Source organism: Microcaecilia unicolor, chromosome 7, assembly GCF_901765095.1.
Source record: "Microcaecilia unicolor chromosome 7, aMicUni1.1, whole genome shotgun sequence".
Classification (NCBI taxonomy): Eukaryota; Metazoa; Chordata; class Amphibia; order Gymnophiona; family Siphonopidae; genus Microcaecilia; species Microcaecilia unicolor.
The window spans coordinates 310,209,716-310,230,643 of NC_044037.1; the positions used below are offsets into that span (position 1 = coordinate 310,209,716).

Sequence of the window (20,928 nt, forward strand, 5' to 3'; positions counted from 1 at the left end):
CATGCCCAGCGACCCTCCTCTCTCCCGTGCCCCCCCTGCAGCCACCCATGTCCAGCGACCCTCCTCTCTCCCCTGCCCCCCTGCAGCCACCCATGTCCAGCGACCCTCCTCTCTCCCGTGCCCCCCCTCCAGCCACCCATGTCCAGCGACCCTCCTCTGGACATGGATCAGCTGTGAGGCATGTTTTTTTTCCCCTGGGTTCTGAAGTTGACATCATAATGGCTACGGTGATGTCAGCCTGATCTACAGAGCCTAGCAGACCAACTCGGAATGAGCCACGGTCCCAGGCAGCAAGTCAGAACGTTGGAGGTAAGAATTATTATATAGGATATGTAATTTATCTTTTAAATCAAGCATGGTACCGGAAGATTGGAGGGTTGCCAATGCAAAACTGTTCTTTTAAAAAGGTTCCAGAGGTGAACCGGAAAATTATAGACAGGTGAGCCTGATGTCGATGCCAGGCAAAATGGTAGAGACTATTATAAAGAACAAAATTACTGAGCATATTCAAAAGCATGGATTAATGAAACAAAGCCAGCATGGATTTAGTGAAGGGAAATCTTGCCTCACCAATCTACTACATTTCTTTGAAGGGGTGAACAAACATGTGGATAAAGGTGAGCCGGTGTATATTGTGAACCTCATGAAAGACTCCAGAGGAAGTTGGAGAGTCATGGGATAGGAGGTAGTGTTCTATTGTGGATTAAAAACTGGTTAAAAGATAGAAAACAGAGAGTAGGGTAAAATAGTCAGTATTCTCAATGGAGAAGGGTAGATACTAGGGTTACCGAGAGGTCTGAGCTGGGACCGCTGATTTTTATAAATGATCTAGAGATGGGATTAACTAGTGAGGTAATTACATTTGCCGATGACACAAAGTTATTCAAAGTTGTTAAATTGCAAGAGGATTGTGAAAAATGACAAGAAGACCTTACGAGACTGGGAGACTGAGCATCCAAATGGCAGATGACATTTAATGTGAGCAAGTGCAAATCGATGCATGTGGGAGAGAGGAACCGGTATTATAGCTATGTAATGCAAGATTCCACATTAGGAGTCACCAACAAGGAAAGGAATCTAGGCGTCATCATTGTAGAGCTGGGCAGACTTATACGGTCTGTGCCAGAGTCGGTGGTGGGAGGCGGAGCTGGTGGTTGGGGGGCGAGGATAGTGCTGGGCAGACTTATACGGTCTGTGCCCTGAAAAGGACAGGTACAAATTAAGGTAAGGTATACACAAAAAGTGGCACATACGAGTTTATCTTGTTGGGCAGACTGGATGGATCATGCAGGTCTTTTTCTGCCGTCATCTACTATGTTACAAGTAAATGGCCATTTCTCTCAATGGAGGAGGGTGAATAGTGGAGTGCCGCAGGGATCTGTACTGGACATGGTGCTATTTAACATATTTATAAATGATCTGGAAATTGGAATGACAAGTGAGGTGATTAAATTTGCAGATGACACAAAACTATTGAAGGTTGTTAAAACACATGCAGACTGTAAAAATTGCAGGAAGACCTTAGGAAACTGGAGGACTGGGCATCCAAATGGCAGATGAACATTGGGAAGAACAATCCAAATCATAGTACCTGATGATAGGGTCCACTTTGCAGGTCAGCACCCAAAAGAGGAACAGGTGGATGTGAAGCGTCTGATCACACTTTCCAAAAATACTAGGACTAGGGGGCATACAATGAAACTACAGTGTAGTAAATTTAAAACAAATCTGAGAAAATTTTTCTTCACCCAACGTGTAATTAAACTCTGGAATTCTTTGCCGGAGAACGTGGTGAAGGCGGTTAGCTTAGCAGTGTTTAAAAAGGGGTTAGATGGTTTCCTAAAGGCCAAGTCCATGAACCACTACTAGATGGACTTGGGAAAAATCCACAATTCCAGGAATAACATGTATAGAATGTTTGTACATTTGGGAAGCTTGCCAGGTGCCCTTGGCCTGGATTGGCCGCTGTCGTGGACAGGATGCTGGGCTCGATGGACCCTTGGTCTTTTCCCAGTGTGGCATTACTTATGTACTTATGTAAAATTATAAAGGGGATGGAACTTCTCTTGTATGAAGAAAGGCTAAAGAGGTTAGGGCTCTTCAGCTTGGAAAAGAGACAGATGAGGGGAGATATAACTGAGGTCTACAAAATCCTGAGTGGTGTAGAACAAGTAGAAGTGAATCGATTTTTTATGCATTCAAAAAGTACAAAGACCAGGGACACTCAAATAAGTTACATGGAAATACTTTTAAAACAAATAGGAGGAAATATTTTTTCACTCAATGAATAGTTAAGCTCTGGAACTCTTTGCCGGAGGATGTGGTAACAGTAGTTAGTGTATCTTGTATCTGGGTTTAAAAAAGGTTTGGACAAGTTCCTGGAGGAAAAGTCCATGGTCTGCTATTGAGATAGACATAGGGGAAGCACTGCTTGCCCTGGGATTGGTAGCATGGAATGTTGCTACTATATGGGTTTCTGCCAGGTACCTGTGACCTGAAATGACCAACTGTTGGAAGCAGGATACTTGGCTAGATGGACCATTGGTCTGACCCAGTATGGCATATTCTTATGTTGTAAGTTACCATGTGCTCTCAATGCAGTACAACTCACTTGTAAATGAAACCACATTCAAAACATATCAAAGTCACATCTGTCCTTTAAATATCTTTAAAAACACTTTTAAATGTACTTATCATTTAAATAATTTAATAGTTTACATCAGTTGATATACCACTCTTCAAAATAGGCCACACTGGTTTACAAAATTAAAATAAATAGAAAAGAACGCCAAACAATAAAGGAACGACTCACTCAGGCCAATCACACAGAACCGACAGTGACATACTGATTTGAGCTCATCCGAGTCCCTGAGGCAGTCATCCAGATGAAACCCAAGGCGTTAGGCTTTGTTGGGGTGCTTCTTCTTTAATCTTGACTTTTTACAAGAGAATAAGCAAGGTGTTATATTTGACTTTAGATAAGTACATTAAAAATATATTGCTTATTAATATCTTTATGGCTCCCTTGGCATCGCTCATTTCTGATTTAGGCCTCACACGTTTTCACTATGCTGATGACATACAGATCTTGGCATCTTTTGATCTTTCTGATCAAACTGCGTACCCTGCTTTGATATCTAAACTAGAACAGATCCTTTACTGGATCAAATCTAATAGGATGAACCTGAATCTTTCTAAGACATGTGCAATAATATTCTCTTGTAACTCTGGCTATACACCTATGAATCACATATGACTCCTCCTTAGCTCTGTCTCCATATCCGATACCCTCAAGATCTTGGGAGTCACGGTTGACACTGGCCTTACCTTCTCTGCACACATTTCCACTGTGATCTCCGAATACTTGTATAGATTATGACAGATTAGATTGTTCCGTTCCTTCTTGGAGAACAATGCTCTTCGTATTTTGACGCATGCACTGGTACTTTCTAATATAGATTACTGCAATGCATTCTTTAATGGGCTGTGACAGAAAGATCTACATCTCCTGCAAACAGTGCACAATACCGCGGTGAAGCTGCTTTCTGGGAGTTGGAAATATGATCATGTGACTCCCCCTCCCCTTCTGAAGCAGGAACATTGGCTTCCTTTTCACATACGCACCCAGTTTTAAAATTCTGGTTTTAGTGCATAAAATGCTTAATTCTGGCCAACTCTACTACTACTACTATTAAACATTTCTATAGCGCTACTAGACTTACGCAGCGCTGTAAAAATTAACATGAAAAGACAGTCCCTGCTCAACAGAGCTTACAATCTAAATTGGACAGATGAACAGACAGCTAGGGGTGGGGAAATTGCAGTGGTAGGGGTGATAAGTGAGGGTGTTGAGTAAGAGAGTCATGGTTAGGAGTCGGAAGCAGTAGCAAAGAGGTGGGCTTTAAGCCTAGACTTGAAGACAGCCAGAGACTGAGCCTGACGTACTCCCCCCCCCCCCCCCCTCATTTTGTTGCAATACCTTATGCTCATCGGACCGACATCTTCTTGCTGTGCCCTCTGTCCCCTCGGTAGAACTTGCTACTTATCCAATGTTACGGATCCTACGTTTTGGAACAACCTTCCTTTAGAATTACATCCTCTCTCAGAATTGAAAGCAGCACTTAAAGGTTATTTTTTTTTTAGACAAGCATATGGGATTGTTGCAGGTTTTCAGATGCCGTTGGGACCTATCAGATGGGACATTTGGCCTATTTGGCCTTCTGGCCATTAGTTGTGAATCTTCTCTGTATCTTTCTCTTCATTAGTTTATTGTCTTTTACCTCTCCTTTATATGTATTGTAATTTAGCTCTCGTTGGAACCTGTCCTTTTGTACTTATTCTAAACTGTCATGATGGCTTAATTATTTAAAAGATTTATATCACAACATCTATAACCCTGTGCTTGTAGCCTTTGACGGTGTATCAAGCAATAAAGAAACTTTAAAAGTTAAAGGAGAAAAGGACTATGATATTTTTTTGAATGTGGTTCTATTTATCAGCAAGATTTTCTGCACTGAGAGCACATGGTGACTTGTATAAGGATATCGCCACCTGAGCAATGATAGCTTGAATTATACAGCTGCGTAGTGTGGGATATCTGAGGGCTCTCCTAATTTTCAATATATACTTCTTTTGTCCTTATTTACAGTAAGAATATTACCAGTGATTTTGGATTCTTTATTGACTTAACAGTGCAGTTAAAGTCATCTGGCTGCAACGTCAGTCAACTTTAGACTAAAAAGCAGAAATAAAACAAAAAGGAAAATATGGTGAGACATACAATACCACTACATAGTCACAACGCATGTTTCTTTTCAGTTTATACAATCACATCAGCAATGAATGCAACTGATGAAACTACAGAAATCTACAAATAAAAATGATTAAAGAAAACATTTCCAATCATATACGTCCACTATGAAAGGAAATAAGACCAATATGTTCAACTATGAATTTTAATCATGTAACAGCTCATAATGTGTATTTATTTTACAGTTTCAGTCAGTGCTGTTCCTTGTTCTTGTCAAAGTTACATAGAAACATAGTAGATGACAGTAGATAAAAACCTGTACAGTCCATCCAGTCTGCCCAACAAGATAAACTCATTACTTATGGCATGTGTTACTTCATATGTACACCTGATCTTGCTTTGTCCTTGCCATTTTCAGGGCATAGGCTGTAGAAGTCCTTGTTCTAAAACTTCAGAACTTGTCATTGAATTCCCTGAAAAGCTCCACTTCAACCCATCCAAATCTATTTAGCCACAATCAGGGCACAGACTGTAGAAGTCTGCCTGTACTAGCTTTGCTTCCCAATTACAGGTGTTGCTACCTATTCTCCACTAAGCTTAATTGGATCTGTTCCTTCTAAACAGGATTCTTTTGTGTTTATCCCACACATTTTTGAATTCTGTTACCTTTTTCATCTCCACCACCTCCTGCGGGAGGGCATTCCAGGTATCTACCACCCTCTCAATGAAAAGTACTTCCTGACATTATTCCTGAGTCAGCCCCCTTTCAACCTCAATTCATGTCCTCTAGTTTTCTAGGATTTCTGGCACTCCCCCTCCCCCCCCACCAATCATCTTATCTTTCCTTCCCTATCCTTACCCCTCACTGGGGCTGCCATTCTATCTGCTGCTTTGTGGAGCAGAAAAAAACCCTCAAGAATTGCAGTGGAGTTCCCAGAGGTGCTGTCCCGTTCCGGGCTCTTACCTGGCGCCCCGCGGCCCGTGGCGGTCGTCAAAGGCGTCAGGGGAGCGCTGACCGACGGGTGGGGGCTGCCGCGGGGATCGTCGCGACGATGGAGTGCTTCGAGGCCGGCGATCCCAAAGAACTAACGCCGGCCTCGGAGAGTGAAACCCGCCCGCCAAGATGGCGGCGCCGACGTCGGCGTCCTCCTCGCTGCAGCAGGACCAGCGAGGAGGCTCCGCCCACCCGCGCCGGATTGGCGCATCTTCTGGGGAACTCCGCCCATCAAACGAAGGGACCAATCCGGTTCCCGGGGTCGGCGGGGCTGGAGACGATTGGCGCCAGCTGTTCTTCAGTCAAGGCAAGCGGGGGATTTAAACGGAAGCACGGAGGGGAACCAGTGCTTCCGTTTTCTTGTCTGAAGCCGTCCTGCCAAGAGGATTCCAAGCCTGTTTGTTCTTCAAGACTGCTAGCCGTCCTGCTAGCCCTTTCCAAGTTTGTTTGTTCTTCAAGACTGCTAGCCGCCCTGCTAGCCTTTTCCAAGTTTGTTTGTTCTTCAAGACTGCTAGCCGCCCTGCTAGCCTTTTCCAAGTTTGTTTGTTCTTCAAGACTGCTAGCCGTCCTGCTAGCCTTTTCCACGTTTGTTTGTTCTTCAAGACTGCTAGCCGCCCTGCTAGCCTTTTCCAAGTTTGTTTGTTCTTCCAGACTGCTAGCCGTCCTGCTAGCCTTTTCCACGTTTGTTTATCCTTCAAGACTGCTAGCCGTCCGGCTAGCCTTTTCCAAGTGTTGTCTGTTCTTCAAGACTGCTAGCCGTCCTGCTAGTCTTCTCCAAGTTTAAGTTTGTCCTTCAAGACTGCTAGCCGTCCTGCTAGCGGTTTCCAAGACTGTGTTCCTCCTCCATGCCAGCTAGCCGTCCGGCTAGTCCTTTCCAAGACTGTGTGGTGCTCCAAGCCAACTAGCCGTTGTGCTAGCAATTGTCTAGTCAGCGTACGTCCCTGTTGTCCGCTAGCCACCCGGCTAGTCCACAGTACCTAGGACGCTGTACCCAGATCCGACCAGGCCAGCCGTTCCCCGTGGTTCCAGCAGTCCTGCTGGCCGCCCGCAGCTGAGGGCTCAACCCTCGGTGAACGGCGGTCGCCGCGGGTGAAGATTCGGGGTGTTCGGTTATTTCCTGGTCTGCGGAGCTCGGGAAATCTCAAGAGCTCACCTCCACAAACGTGACATCAGAGACGCGACAGAAAACGGAAGCCATGAGCTCGCCGACACAACCGGATCTACGGGACCTGGCCAAGGTTCTACAGCAGCAACAGGAACAGCTGAATGCCCTGTCTGGGGCGCTCCAGAATGTATGTTCTCAACTTTCCACGCTTCAGGTACAGAACCAGGCCGCTGCGGTCCAAGGGGCCGCAGCAGCTCCCCGTATGGGAGGGTTCCGCGTGGGACCTCGGTTCCCTGAGCCGGCACGATACGACGGGAACCCAGCAGGTTGTCGAGGGTTCCTCCACCAGTGTAATCTGGCCTTCCGGATGCAACCAGAGGCCTTTGCTTCGGATCACAGTAAGATAGGCTACATTATGGGCCTGTGTACAGGAAAGGCCCGGGACTGGGTGGTCCCTCTGGACGAACAACAGGATCCTATTTTGGAGGACTATAGCGAATTTCAGCGCCGGTTCCGGATGGTGTTTGACATTCCGGGCAGACCCTCCTCCGTGGCATCGGAGCTGCTTCGGATTCATCAGGGAGAGGGTACAGTGGCCGACTATGCCATCCGGTTTCGTACCGTAGCCGCAGAACTGCGTTGGAATCCGGAATCCTTGATGGCCATTTTTATGGAGGGATTACAAGAACGAATCAAGGATGAATTAGCCGGACGGGAGATTCCCGGATCATTGGATGCCCTCATCTCACTCTGTATCCGGGTAGACACCCGATTCCAGGAGCGAGCCAGAGCCCGGATGGAGCGGCAGAAGTGGGGACGAGGCGCCCCCAAGACGAGCAAAGGGTTGGCCTCTCGTCAGGCGAGCCGGGACGCTACGGAGCCCGGAGAGGAGCCCATGGTAATGGGCCGGCAGCGGTTGACTGCCGCCGAAAGACAACAACGACAGTCTAAGGGATTGTGCTTCTATTGTGGACAGGCTGGGCATTTCCTGCGGACTTGTTCTCTCCGGCCGGGAAACGCTCTCCCCAAGGCACCCTGAGGGGAGGTTTCTTGGGGCACTCCGCTCCCCTACAGGAGACCTTGCTCGTCCTACCAGTGACCTTGCGGTGGCAGGAGGCCACGCTTCAGACCCGGGCCCTGGTGGACTCGGGGTCTGGGGGTAATTTTATTGGACTTGAACTGCTCCAGCAAATGGGCTGGCCCCTGCTCCCCCAGAGACCAACGCTGCGAATAACCTCCATCCAGGGAACTACCCTTCCACAACCGGTCACTGAGATTACGCCGATCTTAGGATTGCAGGTTGGGGAGGACCATCGGGAGGAGGCCGAATTCTTAGTATTACCCCGGACCATTCACCCGGTGGTTCTGGGATTACCATGGTTACGATACCACAACCCTGTTATTGACTGGACCAGAGGGAAGATTCAAGCTTGGGGCACTTCCTGTCAAGAAACTTGTTGTAAGGGTCGGGCTGGTTGTTGTCCGGCGTTAAATACGGTGCCCGGAGAAGAACCAAGTGAAGGGAGCGCCCTGCCTGCGGAGTATAGAGACTTTGCCGATGTGTTTAGCCCCAAGGAGGCGGAAGTACTACCTCCACATAGGCCTTTTGACTGTGCCATTAATCTGAAGACAGACACAGTGCCTCCTCGGGGTCGATTGTACAAATTGTCCCGCGGAGAATTCAAGGCTATGCGAGACTATATCCAAAAAAATCTACGGAAAGGATTCATCCAGCCGTCGACCTCCCCAGCCGGAGCGGGGTTTTTTTTTGTCGCCAAGAAGGATGGAACCCTGAGACCTTGTATTGACTATCGAGGATTAAATGCCATCACCGTGAAAGATCGGTTTCCTCTACCCCTCATTCCGGAGCTCTTGGACCAACTTCAAGGGGCCCAGATCTTCACGAAGCTAGATCTACGGGGAGCCTACAATCTAGTACGAATCCGGTCAGGGGATGAATGGAAGACGGCCTTCAATACCCATGAGGGACATTTCGAATATCGGGTAATGCCATTCGGTCTGTGTAACGCCCCTGCGGTATTTCAACGTCTGATCAATTGTGTTCTAGAAGAATTCCTCAATTCCTCGGTGATTGTATATCTGGACGATATCCTAGTTTACTCCAAGGACCCCAGGGAGCATTCGGGCCATGTACGGGCGGTATTGCACCGCCTACGTCAAGCCCATCTTTTTGCGAAGCTGAGTAAATGTGCCTTCCATCAGCACTCCTTACCATTTTTGGGGCATATTCTGCTTCCAGGAGGGTTACAGATGGAACCAGATAAGCTCCAAGCCATTCGGGAGTGGCCTCAACCGAAGGGTCTGAAGGCCTTGCAACGATTCTTGGGCTTCGCCAACTATTATCGCCAATTTATTCCCCAGTACTCCAGCTTGACAACACCGCTGACGGCGCTCACCCGTAAGAACGCAAGGGTCAAGGATTGGCCGCCTGAGGCGCAAGCGGCTTTTCGTCTAGTCAAGGAGGCCTTTGAGTCCGCGTCTATTCTGTTGACTCCTGACCCTGCGAAGCCCTTCACGGTAGAGGTGGACGCATCCGCGCTGGGCGCCGGAGCGGTCATTTCTCAAATCAACCCCGAGGGCCGGCGTCAACCGTGCTCCTTCTTCTCACGAAAGTTCTCTCCAGCCGAGCGGAACTATACGGTGGGGGATAGGGAACTATTGGCCCTGAAACTAGCACTACAGGAGTGGAGACATTTACTGGAAGGAGCGGAACACCGGTTTACGGTCATCACGGATCATAAGAACCTCCTATACCTTCAAGAGGCCCAGCGGCTGAATCCCCGACAGGCCCGGTGGTCATTATTCTTTGCTAGGTTCCATTTCCAACTAGTGTTCCGGGCAGCCTCCCAGAATACCCCGGCCGATGCACTCTCTCGGGCCTTCGAGGTACCAGAAGAGACTACGGAGACTCACCCCATGCTAGACCCCGATTGTCTTAGTGTGGCCACGGGGGAGCTTGCCCAAATCCCGAAATTCGTGGCGGCCGCGGATCGGAAGAAGGTGCTGCAATGGGGACACTCGTCAAGATGGGCCGGTCACTTCGGGTATCACAAGACGCTCCGATTCATCTCGCGACAATATCGATGGCCACAGATGAGACGAGATGTCTTCCAGTTTGTGACCTCATGCCCGATATGTGCCCGCACCAAGCCAATAGGAGGACCTCCCGTAGGAGACCTACAGCCCTTGCCCGTACCGACCAGCCCTTGGACGGAGATATCCATGGACTCTATCACGGAATTACCACGGTCCCAGGGTTATACGGTGATCTGGGTGGTGATCGATCGATTCTCTAAGATGGCTCACTTTGTTCCCTTTGCGAACATTCCGACGGCCGCCGCTCTAGCTCAAGCATTTATTCAGCACATCTTTCGACTACATGGACTACCCACCAGGATCATCAGTGACCGAGGGCCCCAGTTTACCTCCCGGTTCTGGAGAATGTTATGCAAGGCCTTGGAAGTGGAGAACCATTTCTCATCCGCTTACCATCCACAAACCAATGGCATGGTAGAGAGGATAAATCAAACCCTGAAAGGATTCTTAAGAGCCTTTGTTAACCAGCGACAAGATAACTGGGCGTCTCTACTTCCTTGGGCCGAGGTCGCATATAACCAAAGTACCCATTCCTCCTCAGGACAGTCCCCGTTCTTCCTGGTATATGGACGACATCCGCGGGTTCCAGGGCCGTTCCCGGCTACCGCCCTGACGCCAGCTGGGGACCAAGTGGTCGCCGACCTACAGAAGGTCTGGAGAATGGCTAGGGAACAATTACAGAAGACCGCGACCAGGAACAAGCTCTTTGCTGACCGTCATCGGCGGCCCGCCCCCGTGCTTCAGCCAGGACAGAGGGTATGGTTAAGCACGAAACACTTGAGACTCCGAGGGTCTTCCCGTAAGCTGGGACAGCGATACGTGGGACCGTATGCCATCCAAGAACGAATTGGATCAGTAACATATCGCTTGCGGCTACCCGCCACCCTGCGAGTACATAACGCCTTTCATATCTCGCTATTGAAGAGGTTCCGGGAATCCAGGTGGCACCCGACTCCAGCCCAGGAGAAGGATCTCCAGGTGTCCCCAGAACCGGAGTACGAGGTAAGAGAGATTCTCGACTCAAAGTGGCGGCGGGGAAGACTGTATTACTTATTATCCTGGAAATCTTTTGGCCCCGAAGATAATTCCTGGGAACCCGTGGCTAATGTTCATGCTCCAGAACTGGTCAAAGCCTTCCATGCTCAATATCCATTCAAGCCCGGGCCCCGAAGGAAGGGGTCTTCCGGGGAGGATACTGTCCCGTTCCGGGCTCTTACCTGGCGCCCCGCGGCCCGTGGCGGTCGTCAAAGGCGTCAGGGGAGCGCTGACCGACGGGTGGGGGCTGCCGCGGGGATCGTCGCGACGATGGAGTGCTTCGAGGCCGGCGATCCCAAAGAACTAACGCCGGCCTCGGAGAGTGAAACCCGCCCGCCAAGATGGCGGCGCCGACGTCGGCGTCCTCCTCGCTGCAGCAGGACCAGCGAGGAGGCTCCGCCCACCCGCGCCGGATTGGCGCATCTTCTGGGGAACTCCGCCCATCAAACGAAGGGACCAATCCGGTTCCCGGGGTCGGCGGGGCCGGAGACGATTGGCGCCAGCTGTTCTTCAGTCAAGGCAAGCGGGGGATTTAAACGGAAGCACGGAGGGGAACCAGTGCTTCCGTTTTCTTGTCTGAAGCCGTCCTGCCAAGAGGATTCCAAGCCTGTTTGTTCTTCAAGACTGCTAGCCGTCCTGCTAGCCCTTTCCAAGTTTGTTTGTTCTTCAAGACTGCTAGCCGCCCTGCTAGCCTTTTCCAAGTTTGTTTGTTCTTCAAGACTGCTAGCCGCCCTGCTAGCCTTTTCCACGTTTGTTTGTTCTTCAAGACTGCTAGCCGCCCTGCTAGCCTTTTCCAAGTTTGTTTGTTCTTCAAGACTGCTAGCCGCCCTGCTAGCCTTTTCCAAGTTTGTTTGTTCTTCAAGACTGCTAGCCGCCCTGCTAGCCTTTTCCAAGTTTGTTTGTTCTTCAAGACTGCTAGCCGCCCTGCTAGCCCTTTCCAAGTTTGTTTGTTCTTCAAGACTGCTAGCCGCCCTGCTAGCCTTTTCCAAGTTTGTTTGTTCTTCAAGACTGCTAGCCGCCCTGCTAGCCTTTTCCACGTTTGTTTGTTCTTCAAGACTGCTAGCCGCCCTGCTAGCCTTTTCCAAGTTTGTTTGTTCTTCAAGACTGCTAGCCGCCCTGCTAGCCCTTTCCAAGTTTGTTTGTTCTTCAAGACTGCTAGCCGCCCTGCTAGCCTTTTCCAAGTTTGTTTGTTCTTCAAGACTGCTAGCCGCCCTGCTAGCCTTTTCCAAGTTTGTTTGTTCTTCAAGACTGCTAGCCGCCCTGCTAGCCTTTTCCAAGTTTGTTTGTTCTTCAAGACTGCTAGCCGCCCTGCTAGCCTTTTCCAAGTTTGTTTGTTCTTCAAGACTGCTAGCCGCCCTGCTAGCCTTTTCCAAGTTTGTTTGTTCTTCAAGACTGCTAGCCGCCCTGCTAGCCTTTTCCACGTTTGTTTGTTCTTCAAGACTGCTAGCCGCCCTGCTAGCCTTTTCCAAGTTTGTTTGTTCTTCAAGACTGCTAGCCGCCCTGCTAGCCTTTTCCAAGTTTGTTTGTTCTTCAAGACTGCTAGCCGCCCTGCTAGCCTTTTCCAAGTTTGTTTGTTCTTCAAGACTGCTAGCCGCCCTGCTAGCCTTTTCCAAGTTTGTTTGTTCTTCAAGACTGCTAGCCGCCCTGCTAGCCCTTTCCAAGTTTGTTTGTTCTTCAAGACTGCTAGCCGCCCTGCTAGCCTTTTCCAAGTTTGTTTGTTCTTCCAGACTGCTAGCCGTCCTGCTAGCCTTTTCCACGTTTGTTTATCCTTCAAGACTGCTAGCCGTCCGGCTAGCCTTTTCCAAGTGTTGTCTGTTCTTCAAGACTGCTAGCCGTCCTGCTAGTCTTCTCCAAGTTTAAGTTTGTCCTTCAAGACTGCTAGCCGTCCTGCTAGCGGTTTCCAAGACTGTGTTCCTCCTCCATGCCAGCTAGCCGTCCGGCTAGTCCTTTCCAAGACTGTGTGGTGCTCCAAGCCAACTAGCCGTTGTGCTAGCAATTGTCTAGTCAGCGTACGTCCCTGTTGTCCGCTAGCCACCCGGCTAGTCCACAGTACCTAGGACGCTGTACCCAGATCCGACCAGGCCAGCCGTTCCCCGTGGTTCCAGCAGTCCTGCTGGCCGCCCGCAGCTGAGGGCTCAACCCTCGGTGAACGGCGGTCGCCGCGGGTGAAGATTCGGGGTGTTCGGTTATTTCCTGGTCTGCGGAGCTCGGGAAATCTCAAGAGCTCACCTCCACAAACGTGACATCAGAGACGCGACAGGTGCTAAGAGTGGCCCAACCCAAAGCTGGACATTTACCACTGTGATACTGGAGAATGCTGGAGGTTTTATTTTGTGGGCCCCAGGCATGTATAAAACCAGCTCTGACAGATGTACATTCTAAAAACTGACATAATCTAATCAATAAATGGCAAATAAAATTCCTTCTACATTTTTCACTTGTTATTTGATTTTTCTAATCATGTTGGTCCTGGTCTCTTTGTCCATTTGACACTTCTTCTCGCTTTATGTCCATCTTCCTTTTGTGACACCCTGTCCAGTATTTCCCTGCTCTTAGCATCATACTGTGTTGAGAATACCTCTTCTCTGTGTCTGTATTCTTGCCATATTCATTATCACCCTTCTGTGACCCCATCTCCCTCATGTGTCTCATCATCCTTCTGTGTCCCTATCCCTACCTCTTACCTGTCCAGCATCACTCCTTTGTGTCCCTCTCCGGCATTCCCCCTCAGTGTCCCTATTCCTCCTCATGTGCAGCATCTCTCCCCCTCTCTTCACTTTCTCCTGTCCTCCTCCCCAGCAATTCAGCAAATGTCCTTCTCTCTCCTGTCTGCCGCCCACCTACCTGCAGATCCAGTATCTTTTCCTTCTTTCTCCCCTGGTCCTGGCATCATTTCCTTCCATCCTGCACCCTTCTCTCCACCCCCAAGTTGCAGTATCTCTCCTTCTTCCTCTGCAGGTCCTGCATCATTTAACCTTCCCCCTTTGCAGTATGGTATTTCTCACTCACTTCCCAACCCCCCCTCCATTTGGCATCTCTGACCCTCTTCCCACCTCCTCCCCCATGATTCGGCATCTCTGACCTAGTTCCCTCCCCCCTCCTGTTTGGCATCTTAAACTTGCCCTTGCTCCTTGCTGGCACCAGCAGCCACCATAGTGCTGAAAACGTCCATGGGGGGGGGGGGGGGGCTTCCTTCTGTTGCTCTCACTCCTCTGATTCTACTTCCTGACTTCCTGTTTCCAGAGGATCTAGGGTGGGAGGACGAGGGAGTGGCACACTGACAGGTTGAAATGGGGGCAGGAGAGAGATGCTGAACTGAAGGGTGGTGGGTGACAGAAAAGAAATGCCAGTGCTGGAGGGAAGGGTGCTTTGGCATGAAAGCTGGAGAAGGCAGCAAATGCATGTGTCACAGGCCTAATGTTTGCCTTGGCAAGACTGAGTTCCTTCTTGCATTACACTGCTTAAAGCTAAAAGTGCTGAGCCATGCATGCGAGAGGGCCAGTGCTTTTAGAGTGATGACCCCCCCCCCCCCCCCCCCGCCATGTTTACCTTGGTGTGCTGGCCCTGCATGCTTTTCTCAGGTTGTCCTTGTTCTGTCCTCTGACAGCCTTGCACTAGTTTATAATGTGATTCTAAAATGTGTGTAATGCTTTTACTGTTATTCTCATTTCTAAGGACTTTCACTGCTGCAGTTTCCTCTGTAAAGATATGTGAGCAAGGCATTGTGTGTAATGTAGTTCACAGGCAACGCAACCACACTTGTCTGTCTGTATAAGAATGGTTACCACTGGTTGTGAGGGTGCCCAGACCTCTTTTCCCTCTCAGCCAAGCTTGGCTCCTGTGTCTACTTGCTATCATTTCCTGGTCAGTCTCACTATCTCTGTCCTGAGAGGTCAGCCAGGTATGACCTTTCCCTCCAATCAAGAGCTGTCCTCTAGGACCACCCCTTGCTACCCGATGGCAGGCTCTGTCCCCATTGGTCTTTACCTGCTCCTACCTGAGCTTGTGTAAGGCTTCCTGACCTCTTTGTCCCTTCAGCCATGAGGCATTCACCATCTTGCTACAGACATGAGGCATTCAACATCTTGCTTCAGGAAGCACTGTCCTGCTGAAACGCCCTGCAATGAACTTGTTTTTTTACCTTGAAATGATCTCCTCCCTAATGAGATATCGCACATTCCAGTCACCCAGCTCTGAGATACTTCTATCTGCTCAACTATTTCTCACCTCCAACCATTGAAACAGCTCTCAGAATTATGGAGTGTCTGCGCCCTGGGGCAGCACTTCTGAACATCTGAGTAAATTATCTGTGATTTATTCAAATAAAGAGACTTCAGAAAAATAATAGAGACTTCAGGTGTGATTGGTGTGCCAAGGTTATTCTCCAAGATATAATAGACTTTACGGTAACAAGTCTATGAGAGGCTTGAACAGTCCTCTTTTTTGAAATGCCTTAAGGTATAGCATTTTCATGTGACAATAGTGGTAGTAGTGACAAAATATAGGCCCTAGTTAAAGTTGTCTTTAAAGAAGGCATTTCACTATGTCTTAGCTGATTAGATCAGTGCACAAAGGAACAGTGTTTGTCTGTAACAAGCAGGATGTAAAGTCAGCCATAAATGAAGAAATGTTGAGAGATGTAAAACAGACTTTACCATGCACTGCAAAAGAGAAACACCAAAAGGGAGGGTGAAAAGTTCAGAACTGTTGCTACACAGAACTCTAGTAGACAGACAACCACCAGCCAATAAGAAAACTTAGGGGCAGACACTTAAACGTAACTATAAAGTCTGTGGAATTTTCTAGACGTGTGTGTGTGTGTGACTGAGCTCCCCCGCAAGAATGATTTGAATAATAAATTGCTTAATTAAGCTTTGATTCATCAATCTGATTTTATGAGTCCTATTTTTATATAAGTTCTCAGGTTATCAGGGGGCTATTTATAACATCACTTTAAAGCGTTTGAAGGGTAAAGCCTTGAACCCTTAGAACGAATGTTATGTGCTCCGAACATTGTATAAATAAGTGGGTGGGAGGGAGCAGTCAGAGGTGGAAGCCTAAAGTGCTATTCCCCCATTTTAATGAAGTTAAACTCCTAAAGCCTGTTAGTCCCCTCTTTGGTTTTTGTTATGAAGGAGAAACAGACACATGGAGGAAATGTTTTTGGTGGAACATGTGCAGCACTTTCATGAAGATAAAAGAAAATAAAATTCCACTTTCTTATTCTATTGCGCCTCAGGAGTTACAAATTTAGCAGTTTAGTTATCAATGATATAAATTCCTACAAATTGTCCATATTTCTCTATCACTGTAGAGTATTATTATCTTTATTGCTGTAATCTTTGTATCTTTAACTACAATGTGTAACGTAAGCCACACTGAACTCAAACCTACTCCCGGGATCATGTGGGATATAAATGTCATAATAATAAAGAACTTACAATCCAAGCTGACGTGTCCATAGGGAAGTGGCAGGAGTGGTGAGTGCAGAGCATGCTGGGAATATCTCAGGATCGGATTCCGCTTAAAGGTCTCCTCCACAGCCTCACAATTCATGTGGCTTTCCTGACGCAAAGGAAAGAGAAAAGCTGTGACCGAGTAAGAAAAATTTATCTTACAATAATTAAGCAATAATTCTTGACAAAGAACTTACTTATTATTTATTTATAGAAACATGACAGCAGATAAAGGCCATATGGCCCACCCAGTCTGCCCATCCTCTGAAACCCCTAACTCTTCCTTTTCCTAAGCGATCCCACATGCTTATCCCATGCCTTTTTAAATTCTGACACAGTTCTTGACTGCACAGCCTCCACTGGGAAGGCCATTCCACGCCTCCTCCACCCTTTCTGTGAAATAATACTTTCTTAGATTACTCCTAAACCTAGTTCCTCTTAACTTCATCGTATGCCCCCTTGTTCCAGAGTTTTCCTTCATTTGAAAAAGGCTCACTTCCTGTATATAAAAGCCCTTGAGATATTTAAATGTCTCTATCATGTCTTCTCTCTCCCTCCTCTCTTCCAGTGTATCACATGTTGAGGTTGATAAGCCTGTCCCTATATTTTTTGTGTTCAAGACTGCTTACTAATTCTGTAGCCGCCCTCTGGATCGACTCCATCCTGTTTATATCTATTCATAGGTGTGGTCTCCAGAACTGCACACAGTACTCTAAATGGGGCCTCATCAGAGACTTATACAATGGCACTATCACCTCTTTTTTATATTTACATTATATTTAAATTGTTTTTATTAGCTTTTATAAGATACAAAATATACAAACAGCAACAGACCAAAAAGGAGAATCACCAAGGAGAAAAATAAGAAACAAAACCGTCTATACCTCAAAAATCCCCCATCCCCATGTTGGCTCCCCCTTAATAACTACAAACATTGTAACTTCAGAAATTCAACAGATAACTAGGAGCCTTTGAAGGTAATGTGTGCCAAAAAGGTTCCCATGTCTCTTGAAATACTTTTCCTGGACACCTGTCCAGTGAAAATGTCCATTGTCTTTCCATCCACATTTGATGAATAAGTAAAGAGCACCGGCCTTGCAGATAGGACCAGTAGAAGCCAACCAGGTTAAAAGTATCACCTTGATCCCAAAAAGGATAACCTTGCAGAGAAAACACAAAACACCAAGCTGTATTGGATCAGTACACACAAAATGTCCAAATAATATGAGGGGGTCGCAGGTGACAGTACAATCCCAATAAGTCTGTAAAGCAGTAAGCACTGTGCCCCAAAAGCAGGCGATGATCGGACAGTGCCAAAACATATGTCCCAAGGTTGCTGGGGTATTGTCACATTTGGGGCAGGCTCCACTGGCCACTATAGCTGCTTTGTGAGCGCAGTGTGGAGAAATATGAAGTCTAGGAGCAAATTTGTAAAGCAATACTCTCAACATTGATTGCATCATTTTATTTATTTGTTGCATTTGTATCCCACATTTTCCCACCTATTTATGAATCCCAAGACAACATTTTTTATGTGCTCAGCGGATACAGAAAAACAAAGGTCTCTGGACCGAGTCGTTGCCAAGGTTGCGTAATCCAGATCCGGGATTGGGTCTTTCAAATATTGGTGATGAAATTTGAGAGGCACCTGTAATTGAGATCCAAGCGTAAAAGCTTCAGACAGAGTCTCTTGGACATCTTCTGTGAGGAAATGTAATGTCAGAGCTGGGCAGCTGGTACTCCTGTTGTAAACTGGCAAAAGACTTTAGTTGACCTTTCTCATTCACTATGTTGGCTAAATAATGAACACCCTTCTGCACCCATCTAGTAAAGATACTAGGTCCCAGACCAGAGAGAAAGGCAAGGTTTGTTGCAGAGCGATAGGTGAGGGGTCACTGAAGCAGAGAACTGGTGCCTCCTACACACCCATCCCCAGACAAAGATCTAAGCAGAGGATAATGCTGAAAGGTGTGAGGAGGCAACTTACTGACTAAAATGTATCCCAGGAACCAACTTTGATTTCAAAGAAGTGAGAGAAAAGTGTTCTGTACACCTATACCAGTCATTAATATGACACTTTCCGCTGGCCACTGTCAAGTAACAAATGTTCAAAAGGCCCATGCTCCCACGTACGTTAGGGGTTTGAATCAGGGCCAGCGGAATATGCGGTTTCTTTACCCCCCCCCCAAAAAAAAAAAATGCTTGAAAAGTTCTAGTGAAATGTTGCTCCTCCCTATCTCTTAAATACAACATCTGAAAAGTGTATAGCCACTTAGGGCCAGAAGCAGATTAAAAAGATGAATACATCCACGGAGCGAAAGAGGATATGCCTGCCAAAGATGAAGTCTATGTCACATCTCATCTAGTAAAGGCGCTATGTTCACACTATAAAGAGAAGTTGTCAATAGAGAAGAGAACCCCTAAATAACGTAACATAGCATCTTCCCATGTGAGAGCAAAAGGACCTATCCAATGGCGCTGCACCTTCAAGGATAACGGTAATGCTTTCCATAGTAACATAGTAGATGACGGCAGAGAAAGACCTGTACGGTCCACCCAGTCTGCCCAACAAAATAAACTCATATGTGCTACTTTATGTGTATACCTGATCTTGATTTGTATCCCACATTTTCCCACCTATTTATGAATCCCAAGACAACATTTTTTATGTGCTCAGCGGATACAGAAAAACAAAGGTCTCTGGACCGAGTCGTTGCCAAGGTTGCGTAATCCAGATCCGGGATTGGGTCTTTCAAATATTGGTGATGAAATTTGAGAGGCACCTGTAATTGAGATCCAAGCGTAAAAGCTTCAGACAGAGTCTCTTGGACATCTTCTGTGAGGAAATGTAATGTCAGAGCTGGGCAGCTGGTACTCCTGTTGTAAACTGGCAAAAGACTTTAGTTGACCTTTCTCATTCACTATGTTGGCTAAATAATGAACACCCTTCTGCACCCATCTAGTAAAGATACTAGGTCCCAGACCAGAGAGAAAGGCAAGGTTTGTTGCAGAGCGATAGGTGAGGGGTCACTGAAGCAGAGAACTGGTGCCTCCTACACACCCATCCCCAGACAAAGATCTAAGCAGAGGATAATGCTGAAAGGTGTGAGGAGGCAACTTACTGATAAAATGTATCCCAGGAACCAACTTTGATTTCAAAGAAGTGAGAGAAAAGTGTTCTGTACACCTATACCAGTCATTAATATGACACTTTCCGCTGGCCACTGTCAAGTAACAAATGTTCAAAAGGCCCATGCTCCCACGTACGTTAGGGGTTTGAATCAGGGCCAGCGGAATATGCGGTTTCTTTACCCCCCCCCCCCCAAAAAAAAAAAAAAAAATGCTTGAAAAGTTCTAGTGAAATGTTGCTCCTCCCTATCTCTTAAATACAACATCTGAAAAGTGTATAGCCACTTAGGGCCAGAAGCAGATTAAAAAGATGAATACATCCACGGAGCGAAAGAGGATATGCCTGCCAAAGATGAAGTCTATGTCACATCTCATCTAGTAAAGGCGCTATGTTCACACTATAAAGAGAAGTTGTCAATAGAGAAGAGAACCCCTAAATAACGTAACATAGCATCTTCCCATGTGAGAGCAAAAGGACCTATCCAATGGCGCTGCACCTTCAAGGATAACGGTAATGCTTTCCATAGTAACATAGTAGATGACGGCAGAGAAAGACCTGTACGGTCCACCCAGTCTGCCCAACAAAATAAACTCATATGTGCTACTTTATGTGTATACCTGATCTTGATTTGTATCCCACATTTTCCCACCTATTTATGAATCCCAAGACAACATTTTTTATGTGCTCAGCGGATACAGAAAAACAAAGGTCTCTGGACCGAGTCGTTGCCAAGGTTGCGTAATCCAGATCCGGGATTGGGTCTTTCAAATATTGGTGATGAAATTTGAGAGGCACCTGTAATTGAGATCCAAGCGTAAAAGCTTCAGACAGAGTCTCTTGGACATCTTCTGTGAGGAAATGTAATGTCAGAGCTGGGCAGCTGGTACTCCTGTTGTAAACTGGCAAAAGACTTTAGTTGACCTTTCTCATTCACTATGTTGGCTAAATAATGAACACCCTTCTGCACCCATCTAGTAAAGATACTAGGTCCCAGACCAGAGAGAAAGGCAAGGTTTGTTGCAGAGCGATAGGTGAGGGGTCACTGAAGCAGAGAACTGGTGCCTCCTACACACCCATCCCCAGACAAAGATCTAAGCAGAGGATAATGCTGAAAGGTGTGAGGAGGCAACTTACTGATAAAATGTATCCCAGGAACCAACTTTGATTTCAAAGAAGTGAGAGAAAAGTGTTCTGTACACCTATACCAGTCATTAATATGACACTTTCCGCTGGCCACTGTCAAGTAACAAATGTTCAAAAGGCCCATGCTCCCACGTACGTTAGGGGTTTGAATCAGGGCCAGCGGAATATGCGGTTTCTTTACCCCCCCCCCCCAAAAAA

General features: G+C 47.2%; 1 protein-coding gene across 1 annotated transcript in view; it reads right to left on the reverse strand.

Annotated features, from left to right (window-relative positions):
* Positions 1-20,928, reverse strand: part of LOC115475156 (unconventional myosin-X-like) — a 272,052-nt gene that overhangs the window by 68,536 nt on the left and 182,588 nt on the right. The window contains exon 32 of the mRNA XM_030210897.1: positions 16,443-16,566. Within this exon, the coding sequence (XP_030066757.1) occupies positions 16,443-16,566 (124 nt within the window). The remainder of the gene's footprint in view (positions 1-16,442; positions 16,567-20,928) is intronic.